The 20,252-nt window shown below is 37.6% G+C and overlaps 1 protein-coding gene across 1 annotated transcript in view; it reads left to right on the top strand.

The window, feature by feature from the left end:
* BRCA1 (breast cancer 1, early onset) overlaps nt 1–18,372 on the top strand; it is a 22,932-nt gene extending 4,560 nt beyond the window's left edge. The window contains exons 6-21 of the mRNA XM_008941618.1: nt 3–96; nt 1,024–1,069; nt 1,524–1,666; nt 2,157–5,531; nt 6,181–6,266; nt 7,911–8,089; nt 8,948–9,102; nt 9,571–9,893; nt 10,550–10,637; nt 13,583–13,660; nt 14,143–14,183; nt 14,860–14,943; nt 15,366–15,420; nt 16,551–16,624; nt 17,135–17,195; nt 18,269–18,372. Of these exons, the coding sequence (XP_008939866.1) occupies nt 3–96; nt 1,024–1,069; nt 1,524–1,666; nt 2,157–5,531; nt 6,181–6,266; nt 7,911–8,089; nt 8,948–9,102; nt 9,571–9,893; nt 10,550–10,637; nt 13,583–13,660; nt 14,143–14,183; nt 14,860–14,943; nt 15,366–15,420; nt 16,551–16,624; nt 17,135–17,195; nt 18,269–18,372 (4,986 nt within the window). The remainder of the gene's footprint in view (nt 1–2; nt 97–1,023; nt 1,070–1,523; nt 1,667–2,156; nt 5,532–6,180; nt 6,267–7,910; nt 8,090–8,947; nt 9,103–9,570; nt 9,894–10,549; nt 10,638–13,582; nt 13,661–14,142; nt 14,184–14,859; nt 14,944–15,365; nt 15,421–16,550; nt 16,625–17,134; nt 17,196–18,268) is intronic.
* The last annotated feature ends 1,880 nt before the right edge of the window (nt 18,373–20,252 follow it).

Genomic DNA, 20,252 nt, shown 5'->3' with positions numbered 1-20,252 from the left:
AGCAGGAAGCTAATGTGGATACCAGAGTCAAAAGGTGTCCCCTAAGAAACAAAATCCAGAAATGCGATTCTGAAAAAGGGATTTTTGTTGAGATTGGTAAGATCTGTTGCTGAGTTATGTATAATGCTTTAAAAGTAATGAAAGGTGATGAAGTTTAAAGTTTTTATAAACACTGATTTCTCCTTAACATCCAAAATGAGATGCAGGGGACAAATGATAGACAATTCCAAGTTGGTAAATCAAAGGTGGTTTTACATAATTTATTGTATTGTGGGAGGTAACGCTGCTGTAGTAAACCCTTAAGGCTCAGTATGCAAGATCCAGAGAAGAGAAGATGCTTGCAAATGTGAAAAAAATTATAGTTACAACTAATGACACTTCTCTCTAAAGAATGTTAAGCCTTGTCACCAGTGCTTGAGTTGATAACCAGAGATAAGAGTAAAATTTAATTGAGAAAAGACTGTTTTATTCCTGTCCATCCTAGTTTTTTGGAACTTCCTTTTTATCTGGCACTGACTGCTGCAAGAAAAAAGATAGATGCTGTGCATATTTTATTTTCTGCCTGTTACGTCAAGGAAGGAATTGCTTCTTTTAACATACAGTGTTCATTGCCTCTCTTTTCCTTATTGCTTCTGCCAAGATTCATCAGAGGATCTGAGACAGATATTCAGATATATTGCTCTGACTTGCAGTTCAAAATTCAAAATACTAGCAGCTGTTTCATGTGTAAATTTACAAATTAGAAAATAACTCTTAGCTAATTATCTCTTAGTAGCTCTCTGTTAGCAGTCCCTGTATTTAAACAGAATTTTGTGCTGGAGCCATGTAGATACTGATAAATAGAAATCATTATAATTAGGTAAAATAATGCACAATTGAACTTGATCTCATCTGATTAAAGTTGAAAGCATCTACTGCTAGAAAGAGTTAAGCAGGTATGCTTCTGTGATAATGAACACTGAATCTGGCAAGTTATCTTTCTCTGAAGCATTTCAACCAGAGTAACAGCTAATTTGATTTTAGGCTCTGATTCATCAGAAGAGATTTTTAAACAGGCAAACGATACCAGGTAAGTAAAGGTGATTAATTAATTCATATTTTCTAAAGACAATAATTCAGTCTCATTCCTGTGCTTATTTTTTAGCTTAGGATTGATAGATTTAATTAAGCTGACATGTAATTTTCATGTTGGAGGGAATCAGAGGAGCTGAGTGTCATCAGTTTGTCATGCAACATGCTTTGAAGCTGTTTTCTAAATGTTTTGCTGCTTAAATAGACATTAGTTCTTCAAGGGGAAAGCTTGTACTATGCTTTAGAAAGTAGATGTTAAATTCAGGAATGTGGGAGGGGATCTTTTAAAGAAATAGCCTGAAACTCTGAAGAGGTCTAGTTGTTTTGAGAGTCCTGCATTCTGACTCCTCCAAAAATTATTTCAGAGGACAAAAAGGGAAAATTAAATTCATCATCTTCTGTCAGTTGTGTTTTTTTTCTCTGTCGTGAAACTAGATTTCCCTTCCCAACAGGTTAGAAGACAAAGAAGCACTTGAGATTTCATCTCAAGAAAAGCCAGAAGAACTTAAGAGTGCTGAGAAGGGGAATGAATGTTCTTTCAGTACACAGCCTGACAAGCTAGGTGCTAAAGGAGTAATTTTACCCAATGTCATAGGTGTGTTTGTTGCTTTGGTGACAAAAATGATTAAGCTTGAAAGTTACATTTAATCACGTGAGATCAAAATGTTATATACTTGTGGCCTTGAACGTTACAGTTCTGTTGATGCTTACAGCTGGTGACAGTGTAATACAAGAAAATATCTGTAGACTAGATAGTTTAAATGTGGATATTCTGTGCACAGGAACAGAAGGGTAAAAAGTACCTTGATCAAAGTGCAAAACTTTCTCTTACATAAGCTGTATTATTCCGTTATAATAGAATTTGAGAGCACAGTTAGGTGATTCATGTAAGAAGCTGGATGAACATAAGTCTTGCGTAATCTGATCTTTCTCCCTTTCTCTAGAGGGAGATTTGTGCAGTGTAATATTCTGTTTTGGGGAGAAATAAGAACAGTTCTTTTAAAACAAAGTAACCATTAAGCATGTCATGGTTCTTGTGTGTGTGAAATAGGGCTTAATAATTTATAATACCTATACATCTTTAGGTGAAAGTGATTTCTCAAAAGAAGGCTTGAGCAAGAAAAGCACTCAGAGCATCACTGAATACCCCAAACCTGGCCAAGTGAATACGACTGAGTACCAGAGTTCTCCTTTAAATGTTCTTGCTGTAGACCTACTGACAGAGCAGTGTAACAGAATAGATAATGCCAGTCCCTTGAGGAATGAGGACGCATCTTTCTTTAAGAACCCAGAAGAAATGGATGCAGAGCAAAAGCAGTGCAATAGCAAAAGTGAAGAGTTTGGCTTAAAAGAGCGTTCGGAGAGCAGGTTGGGTAAAAGCAAGGAAATAGATACAGTTGTACAAAGTATGGAAGCTGTGGAAATGAATGAACCTGAGAATGATTTTTGCCATGGAAAAGAACTTCCTCAGGAGAAACTACTTCAGCCAGAGATACTTCAGTGTGGTACCCTGAATGAAGTCTCTAGCAAGAGACTGAAGCGAAGCGTTCAGAAAGTCAATGAATGGTTTTCAAAAAGCAACGAGATTCTGTCTTCCTATTCTTCCCAGGATGATTCTGCTGCAGCAACTGATGTTTCAGGTGAAGGAGATCCATGCTTATCAGATAAAGATTCCTGTATTTCAGAAAAGACGGACCCTATGGTAGATCCCGTGGAAATTACAGTGACTGAAGGAAACAAGAGATGGTCAAAACAAACAGCAGATAGCATCGAAAACAAAATATTTGGGAAAACATACAAAAGAGAAAGGAAGTCAAATCTCCCTATTATCCTCAGAGATGTTTTGCCTACTACAAAAAAGGAAGATGTGGCTGCTAAGTGCTTGAATAGTCCCAGCAAAACAAGACTAAAACGAAAAAGGAAGAGCACCTATGTCCTGCAACCAGAGGATTTCATCAAGAAAAAAGATCTAGGAGAGGCAGGTGGGTGCCCTCAAAGTGTTAACTGGTGCCTTGGAGATGCTGAAAGGAAAAGATGTAATGAGAGTTCTCTCATTAATGAGAGCCATCTCTCCAAGGAAAGAGAGGAAAATACACCAAAAACACTTGAGGAAGGAGGAGGATCCATATGGAAAAAAGCTACTGAAAGGGTTACTGGCAAGCATTGTGATGGGGAGATAGAACTGAATAGCTCTGATCAGAAAAGCACTAAAAAAAGTAGTTCTGTAGCAAAAAGATGCAGGCGTCTTACTAGAACAATGTGTGCTCTACAGTTAGTAGTGGATAGAAACTCTGTTTCCCCTGACACAACTGAGCCACAGATTGATAGCTATCCCAGCAGTGAGGAACCAAGGAAAGTTGATTATGAGCAAAGACAAGTCAGGCGCAGTAGGAGGCTTCAGTTACTTTCTGAAGAAATGACAAAAGGAACAGGAAAAGGAGTAGTAATTAAGAGAGCAAGAACACGTGACAGTGATAGTGAAGGATCTTTCTCTGGGGTCCAAAGGAATGTGTTGGCTCACACTTCTGAATGTGAAGACCTGTGTGAGCCCCAGGATATGTTGACTAACAAGCTACTCACCAATATGAAAGATGGTAATCCAGAAGCATGTGAAATACAGATTAGTCTGAAGAATTCACCTGACACTGCAGAAACTAGAAAAAATCTTTTCAATCCTACATCTTCACATCAGCTTTCAAGCTGCAATTCCTTTGTACCTGATGCAGGCTCTAAAGAAGGTGAAATACTAGATAGCCCTTTCCACCTACAGTCTTCTTCAATGATTGTTCTGCAAACTGCTTCCCACCCAACTGAAGAGATGACTGAAGCATGTAGCACTTTTTCCCAGGATAGTGGGCATGATACACAAAATGTTCCAGGGGACTTGGGAACTGAAATATTGTCAATGGGTAAAAAGCTTTCGGATTTGGCCAGGGAAACTGAAGATAGTGAGTTAGACACACAGTATCTGCGAAATATATTTAGACATTCCAAACGCCTGTCATTTAGCCTTTATCCTACTCCCATGAAGGCAAGTGCAGTAGAAGATGCTGCTGGAACTTCAAAGACATCATGTGCTGATTGGGTAGAAAATAAGCACAGCAAATACTTAAAAATAGAAAACTTGCAAGAGAAAACAGCTGCTGAAAGTTTGAGTAGGGTTGATGAGCAAGAGAAGCTTAACACCTCTGAATCTGCTTGTGTTAGTCCTGTGACTTGCTTTGTTGGCAGCACTGAATGTATGTACAGTACAGGGGAACACAAGGAAGGTGTTTCACAGATTGCAAATCAAGGGAATCTGGCACCAATGAGAATGGATACTGCTGGGACTGAAGACAAAAACGGATCGCAAGAAGGCGAGCAGGGAAATGAAAAAGCAGTGTCAACTGACAGAGGGATAGAAAGCGAGGTGAGACAGAATCCAGCCAAAAGTAACAGAAGGCAAAGTGATCAGAGTAATACAGAAGAGTGGATTTTCAAAAGAACAGATTTAAACACAGTTGATGAAATATGCTTCTGTTCAGAAAGCAACCAAGAAGGAAAGGCCAAAGTTGTTGAGAGCAAAGGACCAATGCCACCTTTTGAGTCCAGATCAATGATTCGTTCTGCAACTTGTGAGCAAAGGCCTGCTGCACTCAGGTGTGATGACGTGAAAAAAAGTAGCAAAAGAAAAACAAAACAATTAAAAGGGAATGAAGAACAAGCAACTCAAACTGCAAGCACAGGGATGTCTGACTGTTTAGTTACAAAGGCTCTGGAAGAACCTCTTAAAGGGAACAGTGATTTTACAGGTTTGTCTGAAACCCCTGATGGCGTACTGTGCTCTGATGATGACACTGAAGAGAACACCAGCTTTTCTGAAACTGATAGGAGAGAGATATCTGCTGTATTTGTAAAAAGAAATGACAATGCCCTGGTAAAAGAGCTTCACAATATAAATGTTAGTTCCAAGCCGAGATCTCAAGGTATCCAGAGGTCTCGAAGAAGAGCGCAGAAACTGCAATCTTCAGATGAAGAATCTAGCGAGGATGAAGATTTACCATGTTTTCAGGCATTACTACTTGGCAAATCAGTAAGCACACCTTTGCAGATCAACAAACAAGTGGCACCTGTAGCAGGGTCTCCAGTAAGTCCCATCTCATTGCATCACAATGGAAGTCATGGTGACAATAAGATGCAGAAAATGCCCGAAGCTGCCCTAAGTAATGGGTATGTTTCACCTAGCCAGGAGTCAGAATGCTCCCTCAACTTATTTTCTTCACAGTCCAATGTGTCTGAAGAATCAGCTGATGGAGCACAAGAGCTGAAGAAACCTGTAGTAGAAGTTCGTACATCCAAACAAGTGAGCAATGTGAATGGGAGTAAAGAAACTTCCAGAAGTTGCAATGGAGGGCTGAAAAGAAGTAAAACTAACTTCAAAGATGAATGCCAAGAAGACCCAAACATAGGAGCAAACCTAGGTACAAATCAAGATTTTTCTCTCTGCAACTGCTTGTAGTGTCATTGCATTTAAGTTAGTGGTGTTTGCATGGGAACTTTGTTCTGTAATTGTGGTGCTTGCTCTTTTAAAGGAACGTATTAGTCCTACACAATCGAACAAAAAACCCTCAGTGGTTTATTTCCTGAAAATTAAGCTCTTCAAGTATTTCAGGAATGAATTGACTGGGCACTAGAGGCTGGACTAAGTCTGGTGGAAATTAATTTTTGAGTGAAATGCTGACTTTTTTACTGCGATGTGATACTTGCATCTGTCAGCAAAATTTCATGAAGCCTACCTGAACTGTTTCCCCAGATGAAATGTTTGTTGAAATTGGCTGTAGAATTCTGTAGTGCTTTTTTTTTTTAACCTTTTTATGGCTTTCATAAATATTCAGAACTCTTCCATCACTATTAAAACACTGATTTGTATTTTCTTTACCATATGTATGATACAGTATTTTTCAAAATGTTCACTTAAAGTAGATCTGTGCTTCTAAACTAGGTGTTATAAATATAAAGACGATGTGACAAGTTTTGAACAGTTGGCTATAAGGTCTGAATGGTAAAAGATTACAGAGAATGTTTATTGTTTTCTTAAACTAACTCAGATTTTCTTCCACCTTCTTCAAGGTGAAGCATCTGGATATGACAGTGAAACAAGTAATGTAGAAGATACATGTGGACCATTCTCTCAGGGTGAAATCCTTACTACACAGGTGAGTTTATGTACTGAATTCTAAAAGTAGTTTACATTCTAGAATATGAACAAGTACATGAAAACTGTCAAGTCAGTGTAGTAGGAAACTGCTTTCATCATAATTCTTTGTGTCACTAGATTACTTAGAAAAGCATAATTAATGAAGAGTCATTGAAGGGCTTCTATGCCATTTTTTGTTCAACTTTGCCTTCCATTGTAATGTTATATTCTCATGGACATAACTTGCTTTGTGGTATTGATAGCAGTGCTTAACTTTGGGAGATGCTAGTTAATGAACCCCCATACTTGACCAATGTTGAAAACATCAGCTTCCTGTATTTAAAAGCTTTGTTGATAGGAATTTATAATGGTTGGTGATAAGGATTGGATTTGCTGCATTATTATATTTAGAAGCATGGAGACTTGCCTTATAAGGGTGAAGATTAAATCAAATCATTCCATATTAGAATATTAAAGATATGAGACCCAACAGGCTGTGTCCAGTGAAAAATGTCTAGCACAGCATGTGTTCTCTGCTGTTAATTTCCTAATTACTGCTTAATGGCCTGACTTTGTCTTGGTTGATTGGTATGGGGTTTTTTTGTTTGGGTTTTTTGTTGGTGGTTTTGTCTTGGTTTTGTTTATTTGTTGGGCTTTTTTGTGTGTATTTTGGTTTTGGGGTTTGACTTGTTTGGTGGATTTTCTGTTGGGTTTATTTTTTTCAGGGTCTGTAACTTCAAGGTAGGTATTATGCTAAATCTCTCCAGCTTTAGCAGAACTATGGGATTTAATGTATGTAAAAAAAAGATTGGATTTAATTGTTGTGCTTTGAGTGGTTCTTTTGTCTACTGAATCAGTGCAAAATGTGGTTAGCTGGCAGGACATTGCTCCCTGATGTAGCTTCATTGATAGAGATTCTCAGATATGACTGGGTTGAATGGAGCAGTGGCAGTATGGATTGTTGGGGAGGATTTTGGTTTATTGGGTGGTGGGGATTTTCTGCTGGGGCTAGGGGCAGAGGTAGGGAGTGGGTTATTGATTCAGTAGCAAGGAAGTTCCACATGGTGCCAGTGCTAGAGCTACAGATGTGGTATTTAGTGCTGTGGAAACTGCTTTATGCTGTATAGTGAAGGTTTTAGGTTTTTAAAAGGATCCTTTGAAGCCTTGAGCTTTTCTTACAAGGAGGTATGGCATGTTTTTAATAGAGGATATTGTAATTTTAGTGAGAAAATAAGGAAGAGTAGGATGATTTTTTTTAAAGCAGTCTTTGGAGCTTTCAGTAATAGTAGAAAGTGCAGGAGCTCAATATTTGATTTAAGTTTTAAATTAAGTGGCTAATGCAGTTGAGGCAAGATGACTTTTAAAGAGATCTGTGCAGGAGTTTTTTTTTTTTTTTCTGAGTGATTAAACTCTGAGCTGTCTAAACTGAAATAATTTGAACAGCTAAATGACGGTGTGGTTGTTTGGGCTTTTTTCCTTTTGATGTAGCATGTATGCACTATTTGTTACAAAAGCACCACAGCTGCATTTTGAACAAGTGATAAAAATTAATTCAAAATAATTTTGCTGTTTGTAAGTTTCAAGCATTTGTTAAAGCAATTAGTCTCACTGCTTAAAACTGAGCTTACTTACTAATGTGGGCACAACTGTATATCCTTTGCAGCAGAAGAATGCTATGCAAAATAACTTAAAAAAACTTCAGCAAGAAATGGCTGTACTTGAAGCAGTACTGAAGCAGCATGGAGGCCAGGATTCTGAATTTTCCCCTATCCATAGGGATCTGCCACACTGCAATAGCGAAGGAACACTTGAAATGGAACAAATGAGAAAAGGAGGTAAACAGCAATTAAATACTTTTTCAGCTTTCTTGCAAAGAGTTGTGTGAATTTTACTAGTTCTTTTTCCCTTTACCACAAATTATAGTGTTAATTTAAAATTTATGTTAGCAGACTTTAACCTAAATTCAGCTGTTCGGTGAGACATATCTTGTATTTATAACTTAGGTACTGCACTTAGTCTAAAAAACTCCTGTTACAGATCTGTGTAATGGTATATGGTAATGTATTGAGGGCATTCATAAGCAAATTGCATTAAACGGTGAAAATTTAACCTTCAGCCTATGCTATGATCTACTTTTCCCACCTAATACATAGGTGACATCTTAATTTTGTAAATTATTCAATATGTGAAATAGAATGTAGTTAGCCATGCTTTAACTGGCTTAGTATTTTTGTGTTATATAGTGCTTTGGGACATTTGCTGCTCTAAAGTTTGTGGACTGAGATTTTAGAGAATACTTGACTTCTTACCTAAAGAAACAATTAAGAACAGTTGCTTTTATTTTGCTTAAGAACTATATTTCTTTTTAAAGGGGAAGAGTCAACCTCAAAAGGGAATTTTGAAAATCATAAATGCAGGAGTTCAATGGAATTTTCAGCCAATGATTTCCACGTTGTGCCAAAGGATTCTCTCAACAGTAAAATCAAAGACTTAGAAAAAGAAAGGTAAAAGATTTTGGCTTGCTTTAGTTTTGGTTTTTGACTTTTATATCTAATCTTGTATTTAAAAAAAAGAAACAATAAAATTGAAATAAATATCACTGAGCTTTGAAGCAGTTAGCTACCTTAGCTGTTGCTACATGGTTCTGAAACTTGATTTAAATAATTTTTTTTTTTTTTACTCGAATTTTTCTCTCTCAAGGTCTCCAGAACTGTTGCTTCCATCTTCTAAAACCTGTTTGTGTAAGAGACCAGACTTGGAGAACAGCCTTCAGTGTGGCAGCGTTCCGAAGAACAAAGCTCCTTCTGAAAAGACAACAGCTGTGCGAGAATGTAGTCAGTGTCAGCTTGAAGCAGGTAACATTTGAGAGGGATCAACATTTTGATTTCTGCTTCTTTTTCCTGCTTTTTTTCTTGTTTTTACATATCAGTGAGATACAACTTTTTCTTGTAAATCAAGGATTTAAATTTCTATATTCACGGTCAATTTAAAAATGCTACTTGTTTGGTTGGCTTAGTTTTGTAGTCCAGCTGTATAGCTGCCCATCAGGGTGGGACTGGACAAGATTTTGACAGTAGTGGGGGTTGTTTCACTTGTAAATGGCTACATCTTGACAGTTTCACAGCTACCAAGTTTCACAGGTATTATAGTGTCTCAGCTATAGTTCAGGGAAAAGTAAAGATAGAAGCAAAGGTGAAGTAATAAACAAATAAGGAGAAGAAACAACTGCATCATTTAAACCTGAAAGTGTAGAGCAACAGCCCTCCTCCATAACTACAAGAGGGATTAAATTTTTTCAATGTGTAATTTCTCTTTTCCTTCAGAAAATGTAGATAAAGAATCTGGGACCAGGCTAATCAGTGCATCTGTCTTATCAAATCTTCTTGGAAATGTGACAGAAAGTCCAAAAAATTCTTCCTGCTCTGTAAGGCTGCTTAACACTCAAACTGCAGAAGCAACAAATAGTTCTGTTGAAGCTCAGAATGTTAAGCAAAGCTCTGCTCAAGGATACAAATCAAAGAGAAGTGTGTGTTACCCTGTATCTGTTCTGCACAATGCCTCTGGGAAAGAAAATGCTACCAGTCCAGTTATGGCTAACAGGAAAGAAATGTCAATTGTTGCATCAGGTCTGAATCAAAGTGAACATGTAAGTACAATTGAGAAGTTTTAGCAATCACTTCTTGATCATTTCAGACTATAGTCCTCAACATAGAAAGATTGAAGTATAATGGAAACTAATCTTATTGGGGCTGTAGAGTGGTAATACAGCAACTCAAGTCAAACTTCACTCCTAAAACTATGAAGGCATGCTGCTTGTGGCAACACTATAAGCTTACTGAAGTTTGAACTTTTTAAATGACTGCCTACAGTCTAGGGGAAAACCACATTATTCCAAAGCAAGAAGACTTTATTTCCAGAAAGCCTTGGGGCTTGGAACAAAGGGGTCTATTTGACTGGCCAGTTCCCTTGATGTCTCAGATGCTGCTTCTTCAACCAAATTCTGATTCATGGTGAAGATTTCTGTAAATAATAGATTCTGAATTGCTAATAAACCTGTTTCTGCAATCCATTTCCAAGAGGATATTGTTTCTGGTTTATAAACTACTGACTGAGAGTTCTTTACTTAGCATGTTGAACGGTGCTAAAATTACTGACTTGTAAGGAAATGTACATTCTTTGTGCCATCACCAGTAAAATCATTACTTTAAAGAAACTATCTTACTATGTCGTACTCCTAAAAAGGAGTTGTTGGGGGTTTTTAATACGTTTGGCTATCCATTAATTTTCCTAACTATTTTTCAGTTGGTGGTACAGAAGTTTGCAAGAAAAACTCGGAGCGCTTTCTGTAGTCACATTACTGAAGGAACAACCCACGTCATAATGAAAACAGGTTTGTTGAGAGCTATGTAAACAAATCCTATATTTACACGCCATATAGAATTTTAACTCTAGGCTAAGCAACAAGCAGACAGTTCAGAAATAATTTTGGATTTTGAGAAGTTATTAACTGTTTTCTTCTTTATCATAATTTTTTTGTTAAACTTGGAAATCTTCTATTTCATAGAAAGAGTGAGGGTATATATTATCTCCTTGTGTGATTTGAAGTTAATGTTGTTTAATTGTTTTTCCCCAGCTGCATATCACAATTTTTAGGTGTTTATAGTACATGAAGTATGTGAAGTAGTTCAGAACCAACCATAAAGAAAGCAATTCCTAAAGAACTGGGATACAGGCATTCTGGAAATAAGATGCTGGTGGATGATGTGGTGGTCAGAGGCCGTCTTAGGCTCACCGACCACGAAATGATAGAGTTCTCAATTCTTGGCCAAGTAGGAAGGGGAGGCAGCAAAACTATTACCATGAACTTCTGAAGAGGCAGACTTCAACTTGTTTAGAACACTGGTTGGGGAAGTCCCTTGGGATACAGTCCTAGAGGGCAAATGGGTCCAGGAAGGCTGGACTTTTTTCAAGAAGATTCTATTAAAGGCACAGGAGCAGGCTGTCCCCACGTGTCATAAGACAAACTGTTTGGGATAACAACCAGTGTGGCTGAACAGAGCTTTTGCTGGAACTTTAGGAGAAAGAGGAGAGTCTGCCACCTTTGGCAGAAGGGGCAGGCTACTCAGGAAGAGTGTAGTGATTTAGTTATGTCACATAGAAAGAAGATTATAGGGGTAAAATCTTATCTAGAACTGAGATAAGAGATAACAAAGTGTTTTTACAACTATATTAACAACAAAAAAAGAACCAGGGAGAATCTCCATCCTTTATTCAATGTGAGGAGGAACATTACCATGGATGAGGAAAATGCTGATGTATTTAATGCTGCCTTTGCCTCAGTCTTTAATAGTTGGTCCAATTGTCCTCATGGTATTCAGTCCTCTGGGCTGGAAGAAAGGGATGGAGATCAGCATAATCCCCTCATAATCCAGGAAGTAGTGAATGACCTGCTAAGCCAATTGGACACCTATGAGTCTATGAGGCTGGATGAGATCCACCCGAGAGTGCTGAGGGAGCTAGGAAAGGAACTTGCCAAGCCTCTCTCCACTTCCTGGCAGTCCTGGTTAATGGGAGAGGTCCTGGCTGACTGGACACTTGCCAATGTGATGCCCATCTGCAAGAAGGACAGGAAGGAGGGTCCAGGGAACTACAGGCCATCAGCCTGACCTTGGTACTGGGGAGGATCATGGAATAGTTCATCTTGGGGGTGATCGTGTAGAAAGTGCAGGACAACAGGGGGATCAGGTCCAGTTAAGCCAGCATGGGTTTATGAAGCGCAAGTCCTGTTTAACCAACCTCATCTCCTGCTATGATCAGGTGACCTGTCTAGTGGATGAGGGAAGAGCAGTGGATATTTTCTACCAGGACTTCAGGAAGGTATTTGACACTGTTTCTCACAGCATTCTGCTGGAGAAGCTGGTGGCTCATGGCCTAGACAGGTGGAGGTTCTAGTGAGGTTGGTGTTGGTCTCTTCTCCCAAATTACTAATGATAGGACGAGAGGAAATGGCCTTGATTTGCACCAAGGGAGGTTTTGATTGGATATTAGGAAGAATTTATTCACTCAGAGAGTGGGTAGGCACTGGAATAGTCTGCCTAGGAAGGCAGTAGTCATCATCCCTGGAGGTGTTCCAAAAATGAATAGATATAGCACTTGAGGCTATGGCCTAGCAGTTAGGCAAATGTTGGGATGAAAGTTGAATGATCCTAGAGGTCCTTTCCAATCACAGTGATTCTATGATTCTGTGATTTTGGTTTCCAAATTCCTTGCAGGGATTGTAAATGCTGTTTCACTCTAAATTTTTGAAAGATTATCTTTAATAGAAATCTTGAAGTGGGACTCTATGTATAACTGGTGATAGTTGACAGCAAAGGCATTCTTCCATAGAAACAAAGCAGCACTAACACTTAATTGTTAGTAGTATTTGTGTGCTTATTTAAGGTACTTAAATTAGATTTTTCTCCTTGGTAGAGCTCAAGAATCCCATTGTTAAAAGCTTGAATGAATTTTATAGAAATTTCAGTACAATACAACAGTTTCAAATGTGACAAATATATTCTGAAACATAGTGTTATATTGACTTCAAAAAGCATAACATTCCATGGTAAAATTAAGTTCCTTTATTCCTGTGTCTAGTAACAGGTTATGTTTAAGCTCTCTACTGAACCTCCTGGCTAGCTTTTAACCAACATTTTCTTAAAGTACTTTGAGGCAAATCTAGGTGTGGTTATGCTATATAATTTGCTTGCATTTTGCTTCACAGAAGCACTTCTGTCTGGCTCTCACTTGGATACAATCTATCACAGAAGCCTTTCTTCCTTTTGAAAACTGACATAGAAAAGGAGCCAGAAAATCCTGTTACTCCAAATGTATAGACACGATTTTTGCTTTTTCCTTCAGGAAATGTATCATAGACAACATGACCATATGTTTTTGGAGAGGTAAACTGTTCTCTCTTCGTAGAAAGAGGATAAGCTGCCTTCTGAAGTTGTGCCTGTTTGGTAAAGATGATCCTAAATGGCTAGTCATCTAAAAGTTTATGCAACCATTAGGCACTGAATACTACTGCTAGTGTCCTCTGTCCTGACTAGGAGAACACTTTTTCTTGCCTCTTAATAACTAAAAAAGGATTCAGAAGTTGTATATTTCTTTCAATTTAGTAGAATCATGGCACTAGAATTTTGGAACCTTTCTATAGGTGATCTTGGTATTTTGCTGCTGCTCTTTGCAAGAACGTTTTGCTTTTAGGTACAAATAACTTGAAATGTGAGGGTTTGGGTTTTTTTTCCACTAATGGCAAAACTGAAATAGATTTCACTCTTCTTTGCTCTGCAGATAAAGAGCTAGTGTGTGAACGGACGCTGAAGTACTTTCTGGGTATTGCAGGAAGAAAATGGGTAGTTAGTTACCAGTGTAAGTATAACTTGTTTTGGAGCTAAATGGTCTCTGCCCTTCTACCACAAAATGTGCTCTTCACCTCCAGTGAAAAAAATTAATCTTTTAATGTCTCAGCATCTGATGTTTCACAGCATTTCTTTTAAATACTTTAGAATAAGTTTTAAAAATAACATTTAAAAAAAAACAAACAACATCAAGATCTTTCTCTTATGAATACTTTTCATGCTTTCAAATAACTACATTGGACTGTTCCCCATCCTGACAAAAGCCTTTCCCTCCTCTTAATTTAAGTCTTTGAGGTGCATGGCATCAGTTGGTGCAAAATTCATATTATTTATAAAAGGTAAAAAAAATCTTTACCTTTTTCATGCACCATACTGTATTCTGTTTCCCTTGGTACAAATGCCTTCAATTTAATATAGCAATGAAGACAGACTATTGGTAGTGTAAGAACAATTTTGCTGGGTAAAGTGACTTGTCCTGATCTTTTTATTTAGGGGTAATTCAGTCTTTTAAAGAAGGAAGGATACTGGATGAGGTAGGTCTTCTATCTTAAGAGTGACATGTCAAATCTGTAAGCTATGCTGTTACATTGATAGACCTATTAGTAACCTCAGATATTGTCTAAGCATTTAGTATATTGAAATGTGGCTTTGAAAAATGGGATTATAGACCAAAATCCACACTTAGGCCATATGTATTCACTGTTGAAAACATAATGGCTCCCTATTATTTTTTGGATTAAGTTATAGGTATTTTTTTTATAAGTGTTCCTACTGATATTGATGAATTACAGTATAGAGGAAAAGATCTCTTTTTTGCTTAAGGAAATAATGTTGAAACATAGCTACAAACATAGTCTTGTTTTTAAGCTTTAGAATAGGCACCTGCTGAAAACTTGTTCCAGCATTTACTACCTTACCTAGTAGAAATGGCTTATTTCATATGACCTTGATTTAGGTGGATGTGTGTATTCCTGGGTAATATTTGGATTTTCATTCTTTAGTATAGATCTTTGGAGAATGTCATATTAGTGGCACAGTATGGATTTCATATATCTAATGAGCAGAAATGGACACTCTCTGGTATGAAATCCATATACCCTTTTGTCAAGCCAGGGGTGAAAAACAAAAAAATCTGAACCCCAAAAAGACCCTAGGAAGTAGTATTGAAGGTCCTCTTGTGCTTCTTATTGCTTGTTTGTTATGTTCCAGGAGAACTTTGAAGTTAGAGGAGATGTAATCAATGGGAGAAACCATCAAGGTCCTAAGAGGGCTAGAGTGTCTCTGACTGAAAAGGTAGGAGCATAGCAGAGAGAAAAATCCTGTCCTGCTGTGACTGTTTCAGATATGTGGCTATGCTAGCTGAATGTCTGAAACTACTTCCAATTTCTTTGCTGCTCTGTATGTAAGGAGTTGTACAAATTAAGTATTTTTATACTTGAAAGGTGAGCTCCGTCAACAGTAGAGCAGATATATTTGAGTGACTCACTATGCTTGGAGTGAATGCTATGTTTTCATAACATTGGTATAGGATAGCACAGCATTGGGGATTTTTTATGCTATTCTGGTTCTTTGTGGGTTACAGAGAGTGTCAGGTCTATTTTGTGGAACAGTGATAGCCTGATAACCAGTCTTAGAAGTGCAATGAAACCAGCACGTTAAGTATTGTCTTCTAAAGATATTATATGTACTCTGCTAACATGTTGCTTGTTTTTCAGATCTTTAAAGACTTTGAGATCTGTTGCTATGGACCTTTCACTGATATGACTACAGGTGTGTCACTTTAGTGTTATTCAGTGAACTCAGCATAAAAAATATTTGGAGGCCGATTGTGTGCATTCACCAGTTTTACATTTGACCTCTTCTTGGTTACTCTTGTACCTCTTTTACTCTGAATCTTTCAAAATACCTACATGAGGTACAGCATAATGAAGAACTTTATCCACTTCTGTCTCCAGATAGAATAGAAAAGCTGTCTTTTATTTGGATGTCTCAGAACTGCTCTGGTAATTTTTCTGTATTTAAAAACAGGCTTTTTACCTAGTTTATATCTGATTCTCTAGCAATGCATTAATATGTTGCTGTCTAGTAATTGCTTTAGATGCTCAAATACAAGTTTTGAATAGCATTTTTTCTTCTTAGTGAACAGTTTCTAAATATCATTTTTCTGCTGCTAGAGAGAGGAGATTACACTGCTAGATGTTAAAAGTGAAACACACAACAAAGCCAAAAGTTTATAGGTAAAGAAAAAGCTGGGCAGGATGATTTCTGTTTGTCAATTTAAAATTGAATAAAGTACATTAAAAATATTTGTACCTCCCCTCTCAGGAGAGGTACAAATGTGGCTTATACTGCAGGTACTTTCTTATTTGTCCAATATAACTTTATTTTTTACTAGATAAAATATATTCACATCTCTTGACATTTACAGTAATTCCTACAGAGGATGCAGTGCTTTCACCTGCTGCAGTGATCATCAATTACAGCTCCTACACTGGAGAGACTTATTTATCTTCTTCACTAGCAATTCAGCAAATTGGTGGAAATTAAATACTTTGGCTATTCATGTTAACGATAGATAATCATATTTCTAACTTCTGCTTTTGAATTTTAGTTTCATGTCTTACATCCTTATGACAAAAGGAGATAAATTATTAGTGGACTTTCTTTGAGCTTTGGCCATCTAGTGTTTTGCCTTTTGTTTTGCTCTAACTAGAGGGTGAGGGAAGAGAGTGAGTTGATGTTCCTCAGCAGGCTAGAAAATGAAAGGTCTTCTCTCCCAAGACTTAATCTCTTTCAGAATGTGGTAGCTTAAATCTACAAACAGTGAGGGTTTAGAGAATAGTATCAGTTTCAATGTGGTGTAAAACACTGAAGAAATAAGACTTATCTGATTCCTTCAGAACACCTTGAATGGATGGTGGAGCTTTGTGGTGCCTCTGTCGTGAAGCAACTTCATCTATTCACACACACAACAGTAAGTGTTATTGCATGCTACACTTAACATTGGTCCATGGTTGCATAGTACACAAGGTGTTGAAAGATGACCTGGCCTTCATGGGTCTGTCGAAGAATGATGCATACAGTTATAGAGAACTGTCTGCACAGTAATGATGCCAAACTGTATGGCAGTAGTTCTTGTGTTTTAGGCTCTGGCCAGGCTGTATTAGAAGGTAGGCTAACTTGTAGTGGAAAACTGGTCAGAGTGCCCTATATAGGGCAGACAGCTCATCTCTTGAAATCAGCACTGAGCCTCATATTCAAGTGCAAAAAGCCTTTAGTACCTTAACTTAGTCACAGCATTACTGGAGAAAAATCACAGAAAAACCTTAGGAACTAATGTGTTTTCTCCCTCTACTGCCACTGCTCAAACTCCTCTCTGAAGTGATGCACTGAAGCAGAGTTAGCCCAGTTATTGCTCTCTGTAGACAGGTGTGATTGAATGACAGAAGAGTAGAATTTTTGTTTTCTTATCTTGAAATCCTAGAATTCTATTCCTGTTGTGGTTGTGCAGCCAGATGCTTGGATGGAAAACATGGATTATAGAGGTAAGCCAACACTCTGTCATGGGCTGGTTTATGGTGCACATTGAATGCCTTTATCACCTTGGTCCTTTTAATAGTTAAATTTCATAGAGGTTTGTAGAGGAATCAAAATAAAATCCTACTGCATCCAGAGATGGAGGGATGTCTTGGAAGAAAAATATAGGACAAGGTAGACGGTTGCTGATTCTTGAAATAATCTTAAAAGATAGTCTAGCAGGAAAATCCTCCTCTTGACTCAGTTGTCCTGCATATCATCAGCTTTACAGACACTTTTCTGATCAGATGTATTTTTCTAAAAGGTAGGGAGATGTGCCCTTAGAAGACTTGTAAGATGTAGGAGAAAGCCTCCTATGGGACGAGAGTGTCTTGGTCTGGAAAGAAAATTACTCAAAGCATTAACTGATACAGCTTTTCCTCTTTTCCATTTTTGTTTTCATTGCCTGCCCTCTTTGCCCACCTCTCTCAAAATGCTTGAGCAACCATAAGGCTTTGAAAGTGCAAGTGTTCTAAACTAACTTACTTTTAAAGGAGATTGTGGGAGTTAAAGGGTGAATGGGTGCTAGTTAGGCTACAGTAGAGTTGAACAAAAAAAATGGAGCAGGAGGATGATGTAAAAACAGCTGTTTCCATGGCACTGGGAAAATGAGAAAATAAGGAACCTGAAATTGTGAAGAGCAGTCTAGGGCCACTTCAGTAATTTTCTGTTGCTTCTTTTAATGAGACTCATTGCTTGTCACATGCTCAGTATGACAGGAACTGAGGCACTGTCACTGAGGTTCTAAATTAAAAGATGACAAGGACTGCACTCTTTGCTTTTAGTGTTTATTCTGCGCTGTTCAAAACTTCCTGCCTGACCATTTGCCAAACAGCTGTTTTTGGAGCAGCAAGTATTACCTATGTTGTTCAATGGAGTGGCAGTGCCACATCACTGGTTTTAGACTCTTGTTTTTTTATCAAGGCCTTTAAAAAGTCAAAGATAAAGCAAATAGCTTAATCTGAAAGACATCAGTAAGATCACCTTAAGATTGCTTTGAGTCATTGATAACAGTTTTATTGTTTGTGTCTTTATTTTACAGAAATCCAGCAAAAGAACAAAGTTGCCATGGTGACTCGAGAGTGGGTATTAGACAGTGTTGCTTGCTATAAGTGCCAGGACTTCCATGCTTACCTTGTGTCCTAAGGGTGACCTGCAGTTCTCTTTCCATTACTCAGAAATTCTCAGTGCTGTTAGTGTGGTAATTATTTTAAGGAGTGACAATTTTTAAGTCACTTATGCAGAGATTATGTGCATGTAATTTTCTTGTTCAGAGCAAAATAACTATGGTTAAGTAACTTTATTGTTAATGAAAAACATTACCATACGAAGATGGAATTACCCACTGGTCTTTAAAGATTAACATTTCTGATTTCAAAATAGTCCTTTAAATTAATGTAAAACTAATTTTTAAAGTTAGAAAATGTAAAATACATCCACTTCAGAGAAATGGTTATCTACCATTGCAGCCAGTTCCTCTCTATATACTTGAGGACATTTTGTAGAGTCATTTAAGAGACTAATACTGAACTCGGAGCTTAAAATAAAACATACTTGCATTCCTGAGTAACCTCTATTTTTTTCATTTCTAATGCAACAGCCTGGTTAATCTTAGTCCATTTATTATAGTTGTGTTGAAAATTATACAAACAGCTCTCTTGCTTTAAATAAAGTGCTAACTTGTGACAACTTTTACTAAGCAGAAAAATTATCTACAAGTACAGTACCTGAAAAGCCAACAATTGATTCTCAGTGTAAACCAATCCTTAAAAATACAAGTCTATATTAGAGTACTCAATCTTATTTCTGAGAATTGTACGTGACACGTATGAAGAGATAATAAACAGATGCACTTCAGTATCCCAATGACCTATAACAAGTGCTATAAGAATCTGCTTCTAATATTCCCTGCCTGCAAAATGAGATTGTGAAGAAAGTAAGTTGCTTTATAGGGAAGAAAATATGTTGCTGGTTTCTGTTGCCAAGCAATTCAACTTCATAAATCTCTTTCTGCTCTCAAAGCAGAAAAGTAACCTGTTTTCATAAAGTAGTTGTTTAAAAAAAATTGTAGCTAAGTTCAGAGAATTGTTCAATGCTCAGGTGCTGCTAAGTTGTCTTGGAAAGTTATAGAAAATTTGTTTATAAATATTGGAACACTCAAAATAAAGTTATTTTGACAAGTATTTTACTTAACTGATTAGTTCTTGAGTTAATCAGTCTCTGCTTTTAGGCATATATGAAAAAATATCAAGTCCAGCCTCCTGGAATGGGGAGGGGAGACTTACTGGAGGAGGTAAAAAATGTAAATTAGAATTTCAGAGCTGGAATCAGCATTGCAATTTGCATCAACCTGAGAAGCAAATGTGTTATCAAGTGTCTTGCAGTTGCCAGCAGAGGCAAGTGCAGCCTAACTAGGCGTTGCTATTGGTAGTGCAAGTGCTGGAAGCACTTGCTTAGCTGACACACATTAATGATTTCTTCTGTGTGACAATATCTCGTAACTATTAAGGCTGTTCAATACAGTCTCACCTTCAGGCTCATGCTCCTCTTATCTCTAGAGCCCACACTGGTTGTTGGTTTGGGGTTTTATTTATAATCTACGTTTTGAAAGATAGCTATGGGGAACAACTAAATGCTGTGAGTATAAGGCCAAGAGAGAGAGTTTTGCATCTACCATTGTGAAATTGTCCCTCAGATCTTGACACAAAGGTTGTCCTTTCTAGCAGGAGCTTGATATATAGTTGTCTGTAGGAGTGACACCTGTGACATTGCCCATGTCCTTGGAGGTGACTAGACTGGATCTGTGGTAACTTTGTTTCTAATAAAGCAAGTAGCATCTGTGAACTTTTGGAGTAATCTGCATCTCATTTAAGATTTGAATAAGGTGGAACAGTTTGACTAGATAGATACATCAGAGAAGTATACAGTTGAAGGGGAGCTGATGTGGCCTCCATCATGGAATCCATGTTGACTTCTCTAGTCTGACTTCCAGCTTCAGTAATAAAACTCCAGCACCCAGAGCTTCA

Source organism: Merops nubicus, unplaced genomic scaffold (assembly GCF_000691845.1).
Source record: "Merops nubicus isolate BGI_N331 unplaced genomic scaffold, ASM69184v1 scaffold2786, whole genome shotgun sequence".
Lineage (NCBI taxonomy): Eukaryota > Metazoa > Chordata > Aves > Coraciiformes > Meropidae > Merops > Merops nubicus.
This window is presented reverse-complemented; position numbering and strand designations above follow the sequence as displayed.